This window comes from Dioscorea cayenensis, chromosome 17, assembly GCF_009730915.1.
Source record: "Dioscorea cayenensis subsp. rotundata cultivar TDr96_F1 chromosome 17, TDr96_F1_v2_PseudoChromosome.rev07_lg8_w22 25.fasta, whole genome shotgun sequence".
NCBI lineage: Eukaryota > Viridiplantae > Streptophyta > Magnoliopsida > Dioscoreales > Dioscoreaceae > Dioscorea > Dioscorea cayenensis.
This window is the reverse complement of record NC_052487.1, coordinates 21,130,407-21,144,803: the sequence shown is the minus strand read 5'-3', so window position 1 is coordinate 21,144,803 and position 14,397 is coordinate 21,130,407. Positions and strand designations below refer to the sequence as shown.

The 14,397-nt window shown below is 35.8% G+C and overlaps 2 protein-coding genes across 2 annotated transcripts; both read left to right on the top strand.

Moving 5' to 3' along the window:
• The first annotated feature begins 2,442 nt into the window (after positions 1-2,442).
• LOC120281263 (UDP-glycosyltransferase 75B1-like) lies at positions 2,443-3,272 on the top strand. Its single transcript, XM_039288130.1, has 2 exons — positions 2,443-2,897; positions 3,071-3,272. The coding sequence occupies exons 1-2, from the start codon at positions 2,443-2,445 to the stop codon at positions 3,270-3,272; spliced, it is 657 nt and encodes a 218-aa protein (XP_039144064.1).
• Positions 3,273-3,324: 52 nt separating this feature from the next.
• LOC120281262 (crocetin glucosyltransferase, chloroplastic-like) lies at positions 3,325-3,864 on the top strand. The gene has a single exon (XM_039288129.1). It carries the CDS (start codon positions 3,325-3,327, stop codon positions 3,862-3,864), a length of 540 nt encoding a protein of 179 aa, XP_039144063.1.
• Positions 3,865-14,397: the final 10,533 nt, after the last annotated feature.

Below are 14,397 nucleotides of genomic sequence, written 5' to 3'. Positions count from 1 at the left end.
ATGGCTCTAATGGAGAGGCAATCAATGACGGGGTGAGAATTGTTGGAAAAGTCAAACATGGGTCTACAGTCCAGAGAGCTAGGATTACCCAGGTTGCTCTTGCTTGAGTTGGTTGGGAGAGAATTGCTTATAATTCGAAATGAATGGAATTACGAGGGTGGTATCCTTTGTGATGTTTGAGGAATTGAATGTGCTCAGTAATTCACATACTAATGCTGATGGTTGGGGCATGTCGGCTATTCAAATTTTGGCCTAATTGAAAATGGGGGCCACTTGAGAAGTTTCTGGGGATGCCTCTGGTTGATGTAGATATCAGAATGATTTTATCTCTATGTGCATTTAAACAGAGGTGAGTAAAAAAAAATGATGAAAAAATGAAGGGTAAAAAAATTGAAGAGGAAAAAAAAAATGAAGGAAGAATAAAGAGAAGGAAAAATAAAAAATGAAGGGTGAGTTAAAAAAGAAGAAAGGAAAAAAGGAGTAAAAAAGAGAAAGAAAAAAATGAAGGAAAAGAGAAAAAAAGAAGAAAATATGAAGATGAATGATGGATGAATTTATGGAGGGTATTTTGGTAATTTTTCTTGAAGTCTTGACTTTCTTCGGGTTTCATAAATTTTTCTTAATTCCACCCTGAAGTCTTTAACTTTTCTTGGGATAAAGAGAATTTTCAAAAAAATTTCTACTTCTACCTGAGTCACGACTTTCTTGAGATAATGAAATTTTTCGGAAAAATTCTCTAATTCCACCTCGAAGTCATGACTTTCTTGAGATACGAAAAATTTTTCATAAAATTCTTTAATTCCACCTTGAAGTTTGACTTTTTGGGGTAATGAAAAATTTTCATAAAATTCTCTAATTCCACCTTGAAGTCTTAACTTTCTTGGGATAACGAAAAAATTTTATAAAATTCTCTAATTCCACCTTAAAGTCTTGACTTTCTTGGGGTAACAAAAAAATTTCATAAATTTTCTCTAATTCTACCTGAAGTCTAGACACTCTTGGGGTAAGGAGAAATTCTTACAAAATCTCTCAAAATTTGGAAGAAATTTTTAAAGGCTATCGTAAGAAAAAAAATGTTCAAAATTTTTAATGGAAATTTTCTATGTATAAGTTTATGAAAAATATTAATTACAAAAAATCTTCCACATCAAAAAAGAAAAATAAAAATAAAAATTTTTATATCGAGTCAGTGTAACTTATATATTGATATTTACGCCATTTTCAAAGAATATGGTGAGGACAAACACTGATATTTTAATGCACATTTTTTATATACACCCTTGTGAAATATGAAAAGTACAAAAATCATATTACAAATAAAATTTTTTTGTAAGGGTTACAGGTAGATTTTGATGATTTTCAGAAGCTATTGTAAAGAAAAATCTTTAGTTTTGAAATGGAAATTTTTTATTTGTAATCTTATAAAAAATATAAATTACAAAAAATCTTCCTCATCTAGAAAATCAAAATAAAAATTTTTATATGGGTAAGTGTAATTTTAAAATTGATATTTGCGCCATTTTTAAAGACTGGTGAGGAAAAAGAATGATTTCCTAATGCACATTTTTAAAGTCCATGGCAAAAATCTTCATACGCTCACGCTCTTTTATCAGGGAAGGGACCTCCCATATTGGATCATGAAAAGCTTCATCAATGCAGGATTCTATTTCTGACTCTTTCTATCTTTCTTTTTCCTGTTGCATTTGTTTGTTTTTGTTTTTGTTCTTGTCTTGTGTTTTGTTTTGTTTCTAGTGTAACTTTAAGACTCATGTAGACCTTAAAATAGCTATATGAGCTCCTTTCCCCTAATCAACACTCCACAATCTTTTAAAATTTGTTTCATCCAAATTGCTTGACAATGAGCTGCTCCCAAAGCATAATACTCAACTTCTGCTGTAGATTGACCAACCACATCTTATTTTTCTAGAATGCCAACATACTACTCCTGAACCAAAACACTGGGCATGCATGTCAAAGCCTCTCAGTACGACAGCTCGACCCACGTCATGTCCATGCTACCTGCCACGCTGTTTGTCCAGAGTCTAATCAATCCCAACAGAAAATTCAAACACACGTTCAATCTAGCTACCAGACCACATCATGGACCATAAATATAATGGACGCCATAACGGAAGCAATGTATTTTAATTAGCCTTGCTGGATTGATTAAGCAAGATCATTAATTAATTTATTAAAGTCAAATCGAAACTTAAGTCTTAAGCCACATCTTAAAGAAAAAAAAACACATAAGTCGTGCTCATTAAATTAAAAATTATCTTAGAAAAATATATATATATAACCAAACAACCAAGTAAACAAAAGAAAATCCATACGTCATCACCAACGTCACTCTTCATCCCTCCTCCATTATGCATATCATACATGCTTGAACTCTCATGCAAACCATATATCCTTTCATCATCAAGCTCAAGATCACAACCAATGGCGGACAAACCTCAACCCCACTTCTTATTCATCACGTACCCCATGCAAAGCCATATCAACCCCTCGCTCAACCTCGCCAAGCACATCGCTGCCACCACCGGCACAGCCATCACCTTCTCCACCACCGTCTTCACCCACCGCCGCATGTTCTCCTCCACCCCTAACTCGGATAAAGGCTTCAACGATGGCCTCATCACTTACCTCCCCTTCTCCGACGGCTTTGACGAAGAGGGTTACAAACGTGGCTCCATGGATGCCAATGAGTACCGCTCCATCTTCAGAATAAATAGTAAACGCAACGTTTCTATCCTCGTTAAAGAGCTCACCGCCGGTGACCGTCCAGTGACGTGCATGATACACACTATCTTCTTAAACTGGGTGGTGGAGATCGCCGGCGAGCATGGCATTCCTTCAGTCCTCTATTGGATACAAGCTGCCAGCGTGTTCGCGACGTACGTACTACCACTTCTTTCATGGCTTTGACAGTCTCATCAAAACGCATATCGATGACCTTTCGTTCACCGTCTGCTTTCCGGGGTTGCAGCCGCTCCAAATCAGAGACTTGCCGTCGTTAGTTAGAGCCACCAACTCTGATAGCCGAGACGGCCCTTCTCCGTTTGTTTAGAGAGCTATTTGAGTTCTTGGATGAAGAGCAAGAAGGGAAGAAGCGTGTAGTGTTGATGAACACCTTCCATGAATGGGAAACTGATGCTTTAGCTTCAGTCAGTGCTGATATTGAAACCATACCTATTGGACTTTTGCCAAAACAAACCAACTCCAGTTCTAGTTATCTTTTTAAGGAGGATGAGAAGAAGTACATGGAGTGACACAAAGGAGGAGGGATCAGTGGTGTATATATCATTCGGGAGTCTGTCAGTGATGAAGAAGGAGCAAATGGAGGAGATGGTGAAAGGGTTGAAGGAGAGCAAGAGGCCATATCTATGGGTTGTGAGAAAGGATAACAGAGAGAAGGAATTACTTGAGATTGAAGGAGAAGAAGGAGATGATCAAGATGGGAATGGGATGATGGTGGAGTGGTGTTCACAAGTGAGAGTTTTGGCACACAAGGCGGTTGGATGTTTTGTGACTCACTGTGGATGGAACTCAACTTTGGAGAGCTTGGTGTGTGGCATGCCGGTGGTGGGCATGCCACAGTGGCCAGATCAAGGAATGAATGCGAAGTTGGTGGAGAGTTTGTGGGGTTGTGGAGTGAGGAGTGAGTTTGATGGTGATTGTGTTGTTAAAGGAGAAGAGCTTGTGCGGTGTTTGGAGTTGGTGATGGGGGATGGAGAGAAGGGTGTTAAGATTAGGACAAAGGCTAAGATGTGGAAAGACAAGGCTTCGGAGGCTGTGAGTAAATGTGGATCATCTGATCTTAATCTCAAAAAAATTTCTTCTAAAGTTTTTCTGAATGATTGATTATTTATTTATTTATTATGTTTGTTAATTTCTTTTTATGTAAAAATAACGATTGGAGAGCTATTTGAGGATGTCTTAATTTCTTGGGTTCAGCTTGAGAGATGGCTCAGATGGAATTGTAGCATCCTTGCTTTATCTTTCAAACAAATACATAAATCTTTTTTTTTTTCTTCTTCTTCTTCTTGGGATGAAGTGGATAAACCAGAAAACCTCAAAAGAGAGAAATGGCAACAACGTGCAACAATAACAACAACAATAGAGGTCCACTTGATGTAAGACAAGGTACACTATGCAAAAGCAAAAGGGTTCAACTTAGGAAGACCTAAGGCTAAGTGAGCTAAAAAGACACAAAATAAGAATAGGCCAGTGGGAGTATATATACGCTCAACTTTCATGATCTACTCGGCTCGGCTAACTCCTTTGGAATCTACAAACGCCATAGCTTCTCTTGACCTTGTTGGTTGGTTCCTCTAGCTTCTATCATTTAAGATATGGGATGCAAATTCCCAAAAAATAAGTGAATTAGTTATGTTAAAAATCATAGAAGAAGAAGAACTAAAACAAGATACGCCTATTTCTTTTCAAAACCAGATGCTCCAAAAGAATATTATTGATTAAATAGTGTATCCATATATGTAACTTTTTATATACCTCTAATTAAGTCACAACATCTAGGATCCCCATAGCTCAAAGAGAGACTCTGGGCGACTATTCAGATTAAGACTCTGAAGAAAAATGCAATTTTATACCACAAAAGGACAATGAAGAAATAAGTGATATGAGTTTTCTATTGTTGCACAATAAAAAACATAGGTAGCAGTGGGGAGTTTATTACATTTTCTTTTATCCAAGTTTTTTAGAGTAAGAAGTTTGTAATCCCAATCTAACCAAGTGAAAGCTTTAACCTTTCTCAAACAAAAGCCTTGGTAGGGCGACATTGAATGCCTTCGTCTATGAGAAAATTGTAAAAAGTTCACGATGTAACAAACATTGGCACCAACGTTTTAGGTCTTTAGAGTCGTTACCAACCCAGTTAAGTAATCATCAATAGAAGGATCAACTTTTCTTAAACTGTGGATAAAGATAGGAGCAATATTTCTAATTGTACCAAAAGGATGAGGGGTGTTAGAAGAAGCACCTGGCCACAGATCGCAAGGAGCACAACTCATTATAACTTCCAAGAAAAAGGATCTCTTGGATGGTAGCCTTTTGGAATAAGTTCCAAGGTTGATGGTGTTGGAAGTAGTTAAATTGTATGATAGTAGTTTCACACCACCCTTTGACTAAAAGAATTTTTTTCACCACGACTTACCCAAAGAACGTTAAGTTGAATTCCATAAGATTTAGAATTTCCCACCAGCCTAAAGTTTCTTGGTCTACAGACCCATTTCTAATCCACCTGCCTTGTCAGTGTCAGGGTCATGCCTTAAGAAGTCACGACAAATTCGACCAATAGATTTAGAGACCAATTAGGGGAGTTTATATATAGTTAGACATTTAATAAATAGGGATGGATGTGAGAACTGAGTTAATTATTTTAAGTCTACCTCCTAGGGAGAGCATCCTGGCTTTCCAAACTAAGAGTCTAGCATTGACTTTGCTTATTAGGGACTCTCAATCCTGTTGTCTGAGACACCTACCTGAGATTGGAAACCAAGGTTGGTGAGTGGGACTGTGGGAGAAGACCTATAAAATAGTTTAAGGTATCAGTGAGGGATCTATTTGGCTGAAGTTTTTTTTATTAAGTAAAATTATGTTTTTTGGAAGTTTATCTATACAAAATGAGCTATCTTTCCAAAAATGAGTTATCTTTTCCATATGTGTGTGTGCATATATATATATATATAGATATATATATATATATATGTATAATCACCAAAATAGTCCCTATACTTTTCTCTCTCTTCCCTTTTGATCCATCTACTCAGAAATGCTCCCGACTAGTCCCTTTACTTTTGAAAATGTGCCCACTTAGTTAGAAATACTCCCAACTAGTCCCTCTATTTTTAAAAATGCGCCCACTTAGTCACTCTAGTTGGGTCATTTTTAAAAGTAAAGGGACTAGTTGGGAGCATTTCTAATTAAGTAGACACATTTTCAAAAGTAGAGGGACTAGTCGAGAGCATTTTTGAGTAAAGAGACCAAAAGGGGAGAGAGAGAAAAGTAGAGGAACCAATTAAGGTATTATGCCACATATATATATATGGAGCCAGTATTCTAAGGATGTCCTTGGCTCAGCCGTTAGATTTTGATCTAACAACTGAGAGCTTTACCCTTTTTAAATACTTCAAACGCTATCTTATCTCTATCTTATCTCCAGACAATTAGTTCCTTCACCTCTGGATGTGATCTTATCTCCAAAACGGATGTTGCGAGCCTTCTCCGCTCTTCATACAATAGCTTGCCTCTAAAAACATCATGCGAGATGGACACGACGGTGATGGGAGACCCAGGGGGCACGGTGGGACGAGAGACCGTGTGGGAGCGTGGTCTACTTGAGTGGCTCGTTGATGCGTTCTGGTCAGATGATGGCATGGTGCACATATGGGACTTGCACACATGTGCGTTAAGATTGTAAAGCATGGCTTGTGCAGAGAAGCTATATGTAGCATTAGATCTCAGTTTGAAGACATTGGTTTTATCTCGATAACTAGAATGAGTGAACGACCAAACAAGGAAGTCTCAAGTGCGAAGTTCTCTCATTTTTGTTATGAACTAATCGTGCTAGAATTGGGTAGGATAGTTAAGGATGTGATAATTGAGTGATTAGCATGAAAAGGATGTAATTAGGAGAAACAAGAGTATTAGCAATCCTATTATTATTAGTATGATTGTCCTGCCACATAAGATGTTTGATAAAATACCTGAATGGCAAAAGGTATACACTTGTTTGAAATTGTTACAATGTAGTGATTAATCTCAATGGAAGAAAGTTAAATGGGTTTGCCAGCCTTTTTCTCATCTCCATTCTCTTCCTCTTTGAGCTGAAAAATATTATTTTGTTATGGTGACTTCAAACAAATCTTTTATTGTAGTAAAATTGAATTGAAAGTCACACAATTAATGTATTAGTGATGAATTCTCAACCATTATTACTTACAATCTAACAATTACTTCAATTGAAATGGCAATTATTATTTACAAAATTTATTTTTTTAATAAATAAACAATTAATTGCATGTAAATTATTAGACTGATGCCAATGCCTCCCCAGGCCTTTAAATGAAGATTGATGTCAATGTCTTACAACTTGTATTCTTCATACATACATTTCAAATTGTAAGACTGATGCCAATGCCTCCCAAGGCATTTTAATGAAGACTGATGCCAATGCTTCCCCAGGCATTTCAAATTATTCTTCAACTCTTCATTCATTAAGTAATAGTAACCCCATGCCCCCATGTTTGTACCATGCTGTAGCACAATCATAATAACAAAAAAATTAAAAATAATTCAGTAAAACCTTTTCCATGAGCAAAATGTTGAATGGTGGATCCCAATGCCTTCCAACTTCACACAAGCCAACTCTCTAACAACTAATTTTATACAAGGAACTATAATTTGTGAAAAAAAAAATATTTGAATCCAAATGCCAAGGATAGCCTGAGATGAGAGTATGTTTGCACACACACACTAAATTTGTTAAACATATTATTATTCTTAAGAAGAACATAAACATAGTAAAAATGAAAAATGAAGAAGAACAATAAGAATCATTCACATGGCATTCATAACCACAATTAGATAACCAATTTAGAGACAAAGTTTTTTTTGCTAAGAAAAACAAGAGACAACTACGTAAATACTCAAGTAATAAATAGTGACAAATAAGAACCAATCACATCAATGACAAAAGATTCAGTAACAAAATGTGAAATCATCCTTGAACATATATAGAATGCAAGATACAATCAATTGGAAGTACATAGTGATAAATAGTCCAACACCATGAAAGCTTCCTAGGATTGACCCTGCATTTAAAGATAGAAAAATTTCATTAGTAAACAATATGGATGATTGAAAATATGAATCAACTTAACGCAATGTTTCAACAAAAAAAAAATTGTCTTACTCAATGAGCATGTAGTCATGTAATGACTTTTTTTTCCCATATCTACTACAAGTTCTTTTCCTCTTGGCTAATAATTGAAGATTGATTCCAGACTTAATCCTTGTATTCACTTTTGGCCGTCCTTTGCTCTTGACAGGGTTTGGATCATGAATAGTGATATGCGACCCACAAACATCATCTTCACCCTCTGAAGGCAGAACATAGAAGAAGATCCAATAATCTCTTGACTTTCTCATTTTGCTCGGTGTGCATTCCATGTCCTCGCATGCTAGACATTTCATTAACCATTTTTATAGATGTCATTTTAGGTTAGGCATAATTTTCTCATATATCTCTAGAGATGAAATGGAATGTGCAATACGAAAACACATATTTTGTGCACTCCACTTCATCAAGGATGTAAAGGTATTGTTGCGCATCTCAACCATTAAAGCACTTGACCTATATCTCGCATCCATAGTCCAACACCGGAGAATATGTTTTTTTGGAATCTTTGCAACTTTTTTTTTTTAATATTTTCAATATATAACAACACAAGACACCCTCTCTCTCTCAAATTTCTTGCAAGAGCATGTAGCCAATGTCTCTCCATCCATAGTCCAAAGCTGATGACTAGAATTTGGAAAAACTTTTGTAATAGCCTTCCCCATAGCCAAGTCTTGATCAGTAATAATAGTTTGTGGATGTTTCCCTAGCATACATTTCAACCATGTCTAAAATACCCATAAAAAACTTTCTTGTGTTTCATCCGCGATTAGAGCACAAACCAAATAGAATAGATTGCTTATGATGGTTGACTCCAACAAAAAGGAGCAAAGGGAAAACAAAAATCTATTAGTTTGATAAGTTGTGTCAAACACAACAACATCTCCAAATTCGAGTATGCCATTCTAGATCTTCCATCTGCCCAAAAAACTCATCAAACTCCATATCAAAGAAGAAAAAATCGGCATTAAGTTTTTTCTCCTTGAAGAACTTAACAATTTCCTTGCATTCTTGCCCAATATTATTGTTTCGAACTCCCTTCAAATGATTTGAACAGTCATCTCGAGTAATTAATGCAGACTCCGTATTTGAAAGTGTTTCATTCAATATTCGATACATTTGGCTTGGTCAACCTCTACTTTTATGCAATGTCTCCATCAAATATTTACATGTTTCACTAATGTGGCGGTAAGACCGGATCTTCTTCACCTTGGAAGGAGTGCATAGTAAAAGATGGTTATGCACATCATCAAAGGTCTTTATAGTCCATACTCCATTCTTCATTCTTGACACTATCATCCGAGCTTGGCAATTTGTTCTTGTATCTCTACGTCTTTGAATAGCTTTTCCCGTTTGCCTTTTGTCTGTCATCCACTTAGTTCCTTCTTTATCACAAAATAAAGTGCCGACATGTAATTAGTTGAGAACAAGATGAGCGGTACCATGGACCTCTTCTTACTCCAAAGCACTGAGACATTGCATAATCCAAATAATATCGAAATGCTTCATCCTCATTTTGAAACTCCATACCAACAAATGGAGTTCTTGCCAATTCATGTATATCTTGAGATTGTGGACTAATTGCTAGTTCTTCATTTAACCCGCACGGATTGAGTTCATTCAAATCAATATCAATATTCTCAAATATGGAATCATCATCATTGATATTCTCCATGACATTCTATCAAGAAAAATACAAATAATTACAATATATCAAAGCATATCAAAAAATTTTCAAAAGCCTAATTTGACCATTAATAATAAATCTAAAACAATGAGAGAAAATTACTTTTATTCAAACTATGATTATCATAGATTAACATAGATAATCAAAAAGAAAAAAAAAAACCTCGACATTACCTTGCAGATCACCTATAATTTAACATAGACAAAAAAAATAAAAATAAAAATAAACATATAGTGGAAACAAGAAAAAAAATCACATCTAATTAATTACAAATAAAATTCGAAAGCAAAATATGTTCATTAAAAAAGACACAAAATAAATGTTGTATTCTTTTTCAGGAATGCTTATCATCACTATTATTCAAGAATTGGAATATAATCTTTCATTCAAATAATTTCTCTCAAGTTTTCCATTCACAATTACATCGTTGGCATTCACTATCATTAACAAAAATTGAAAATTGGAATATAATTAACATATTTTGCTCAAATAATTTCTTTCAAGTTTTACACTCATAATTACATCTTTTGGCATTCACAATCATTAACAAATATTGAAAGTTGATCTATTGAAAAACCTTGGCATTAGTTCATACATCAACAAAAAAATTGAAAATATATACTAATTCAATTCACTAACCAATTAAAAGTAGAAATATATGGATGGGGGAGGATGGGGCTGGCAGCCAAGGAAAGGCTTGCGGTCCAGAGAGGACGGGCCTGCAGGAAAGGAGAACCTTGGTAGTATTGGGCTGGCTCAGGGGAGGATGAGGCCGACAAGAAGGGAAGAGCTTCGTAGTGTGAGATGGACTTGGCGGAGATGGAGGACGAGGCCGGCGACAAGAGGAGCTTGGGAGTGCGGGATGGCCCTCGGAGGGAGGGATCAGATCATTAGGGAAAAGTTTGTGTATAGAGACATGAGAAAACATCACAATCCATAGATGAGGAATCAACGGTTGTGATGAAAAACATCCCTCAAATTTAAAACTAGGGACGTTCTCAAGGAACGTATGGCCATATATATATATATATATATGCATGTTTTATTTGTTTGCAAGAGTTCATGTGATATGAGATTAGCATGTGCGCATGTTGCTATGGCATATGTATGCTATGGGCCATAGAGTGAGGCTAACCTTGGGGAGGGGTTGCCTTTCGCGCATTTTTTATTAAAAAATAATTATCTGTCATAAAAATATTACACAAAAGAGATAATCGCAACATAACTAAAGGAAAATAATATATATATATATATATTAACGTAGTTGTAGGTAGTCTTTTATTTACTTTCCAATTTAAAAAAGTCAATTTAAAATAAAATAAAACAAATATAAAATAATTCTTCAATTAATTACAAATTTAAATCATATAAACTTGGTAAAACCTATAATATCAATATCACAAACTCTGATTAAAATTTAGATCTATCTCCATCTCATTGAATTTTGACATCACGCTAAATTATAGTCTCCTTCATCTACTCTCTAGGTCCTAAAAGGAATTAGCTAAGTTAGAGGAAATTGAGGACAAGTTGTCAAAGTTCATCTGCATCACTCTTCACACACACCAATAGTTGATCAAAATGAGTACCTTAAACAATGAACTTATCAAAATTAAGAAAAACATTTACTGCAATTGTTGATCAAAATGACTACTTTAAACAATGAACTTATCAAAATTAAGATAAATTAACATTCACTCCAGTAACTGAGTGTGAGGATGAAGATAGTGAGATGTCTAAATATGAAGGTCCAGACGAACCGGATGATTGCATGACGTTAGATCAATTTCAGTCAGGACTTCGCAAGGAAACCCTGGTTCGTAGGGTATCTCAGCATCCGGAATCCATCCATAAGAAAGGCCGGATGGATCAGGGGGTTGAGGCTGCTCTGGGTTTGGGTGCTTCCCATTAAGAGGACTTTGTCCTTGTTTCTTTCTCAACTTCTTCTTCCTCTTAGTTCCTGTTGATTTTGGTGTTCTACTCATTATCCAATTTGTTTACATGTTATTCACTAATATTACTAATATTGTCTGTTGGAATTGCAGAGGTATATCTCAAACCGGGATACCTTTTCTCGTATCAAATTTTTTATGAAGAAATACAAGCCTCTTATCTTCTGTCTAGTGGAAACCAGAGCTGATAACGGTAGACTCGCTAAGTTTTGCTCCAAACTTAGCAAGCGTTGGGCATGGGTTGCCATTGTTGCAGAAGGTTACTCCGGAGGGATCATTGTGGCTTGGCAAAGACATATTGGCAAAGTCACTCCTCTTGTCCGATCCAGGTTTGTTTTACACTTAGTAATCACTAACTGCAGGAACGAGTCCTTGATTATCTCTACTATTTACAACTCCACACGTATTCAGGAGCAGTCTGATGTTTGGTTTGAGCTCTCCTGTCTTACTTATGTTTCTATTCCCTGGATTCTCATAGGTGATTTTAATGCAATTGTTTCTCTCTCTGAGTTTCAGGAAGGATCTCCTATTTATTATCGTCGCAAGGCTCGAGTTTTCTCTGATTTTATAGCTATTAATAATCTTATAGAGGTTAATTTTGCAGGTTCTAGTTACACTTGGTGCAACAATCAATTGGGTAATGCTAGGAAATGGGCCCGGCTTGATCGTTGTTTGATTAACTCCTTAAGTATTGACTTTATTGGCTCTTATATTATCAAACACCTCCCCAGGCTGTTCTCTGATCATGCCCCTCTTCTTCTTACTCTTACCCCTCGTGTGCCCATCAAAAAGAAAATTTTTAGATTTGATAATTTTTGGCTTGAATATCTCGATCGCTCATGATGTAGTTCGGGAGACTTTGGTCTCTCAAACCTCATTCTAACCCCTTGCATGCTTTCTCTCATTTTATTATCTCGTGCTCGGACTAATCTCATTGCTTGGAAGAACGAGGGATCCGAATTCCATTGAGGCCGAGATCAATAAATTGGAGTTGGAAATTCTAGAGGCGAGGCGTTAGAAGGTTTGAATGGTAATATAACTTATGTTGACAATGCTCTTTCTCCACTATATAATCGTCTTCATCGCTTTTGCACCGCAAAAAACTCCACAAAGTGGGCTCAACGTGCCAGACAGTTGTGGGTTCTTAAAGGTGATCTCAATACTAATTTTTTTCACAATTCAATTCATTGTCGCAATCATGTTAATTCCATTCCTCTCATTACTAATGATGCTGGAGTTGTTGTTCATCGATCGAAAGGCATAGAGAAAGTGTTCGATAACTTTTTTATATGAACCTTTAGGGGTGATCCCTCGGACAACTCGGTCATAGATATTTTTCAGGCGCTTCCCTCTGATCTTCCCTTGATCTCGGCTGCCGATGGTGTGGCTCTTACAAAGGAGGTTACCAAACTTGAGGTATATTAGGCTCTTAAATCCCTCCCCTCAAGTAAGAGTCCTGGCCCTGACGGCTTCAATTCTGAATTTTATTGCTTTTTTTGGAATGATATAGGTGATTCTCTTTTTAATGCTATCTCTTACTTCTTTAACAATTCTGTCATCCCTAATTCTTGGGGCCTCACTTACATTACACTCATTCCTAAAAAACCTAATCCCAAAACTGTTTCTGATTATCGTCCTATCTCGCTTTGCAATGTTTGTTACAAAATTATCTCTAAAATTTTATCGAATCGGCTCAAATCTGTTCTGCCTCGGTTAATTGGAAGAGAGCAATGTGGCTTCATTGCTAATAGGAATCCTTTCAATAATATTATCACTCTTCAAGAAGTTGTGCATTCGATGGATCGAGAGATTGCATACCCCCCTAGGATGTTAGTGAAACTGGATATCGAAAAGGCATATGATACACTGAGTTGGAATGCAATTCTTGCCACTCTTTATCGGATGAATTTTCCTAACAAATAGATTTCTTGGGTTAAAACTTGCTTTAGGTCTGCCTCCTTTTCTCTGTTAATCAACAAGCAATCTACTGACTGGTTTAATTCTTCCAGAGGTCTTCGCTAAGGAGACCCTCTTTTCTCATATTTGTTTATTCTTGTTACGCAAAATTTAACTGCACTTCTTAACTTTGCTATGCAATAGAACATGATTCCTGGGTTTAATTCCTCCCCTTAGTCGTAATTTCAATCATCTTATGTATGCGGACGATTTAATTCTTATTACTTCAGCTTCTAGAAAGGCTGCCCGTAATATCAATTTATGTATGTCCATATATGGTAAGCTCATAGGTCAACGTGCCAATAAATCTAAATCTGATATTTACCAGTGTTTTCATACTCGGACCGGACCTGGCGGTCGGACAGGGTTGACCCGGACCCGGCCTTAAAACCGGTCCGGTTCAATATATAAAACCGGATTTTGATAAAACCGGGGTTGAACCGGCAACCCGGGCGATCAAACTGGTGACCCGGTGACCCGGCCGGGTCATCAACCCGGGTTTGCGCCAATTTTTTTTTAATTCTTATTTTATTTTTATAATATATTAATGTTTGGGGGTTATAATGTAAAATTATAAAACTAAGAAAGAGAGAGACCAAGGGAATATTTTTATTTTAATTTTTTAATGAATTTTTTTAGTTATGTATTTCCTTGTGAATATTTTTATGCTTTTCAATTAATTTTATATTAGTTTATTATTATGTTATTGGGTGTATTTTACATTTTTAATGTGGTGTACTTCAATATTTATTTATATAAAATACTCGCTTAAATTTTTAAAAATCATGTTTTTATTTTTTATTTTTATTCTTCAATATTTAATTTTTTTAATTATATATAACTAAAAATTATATTATTTTTAATAAAAATTATTGACCCCT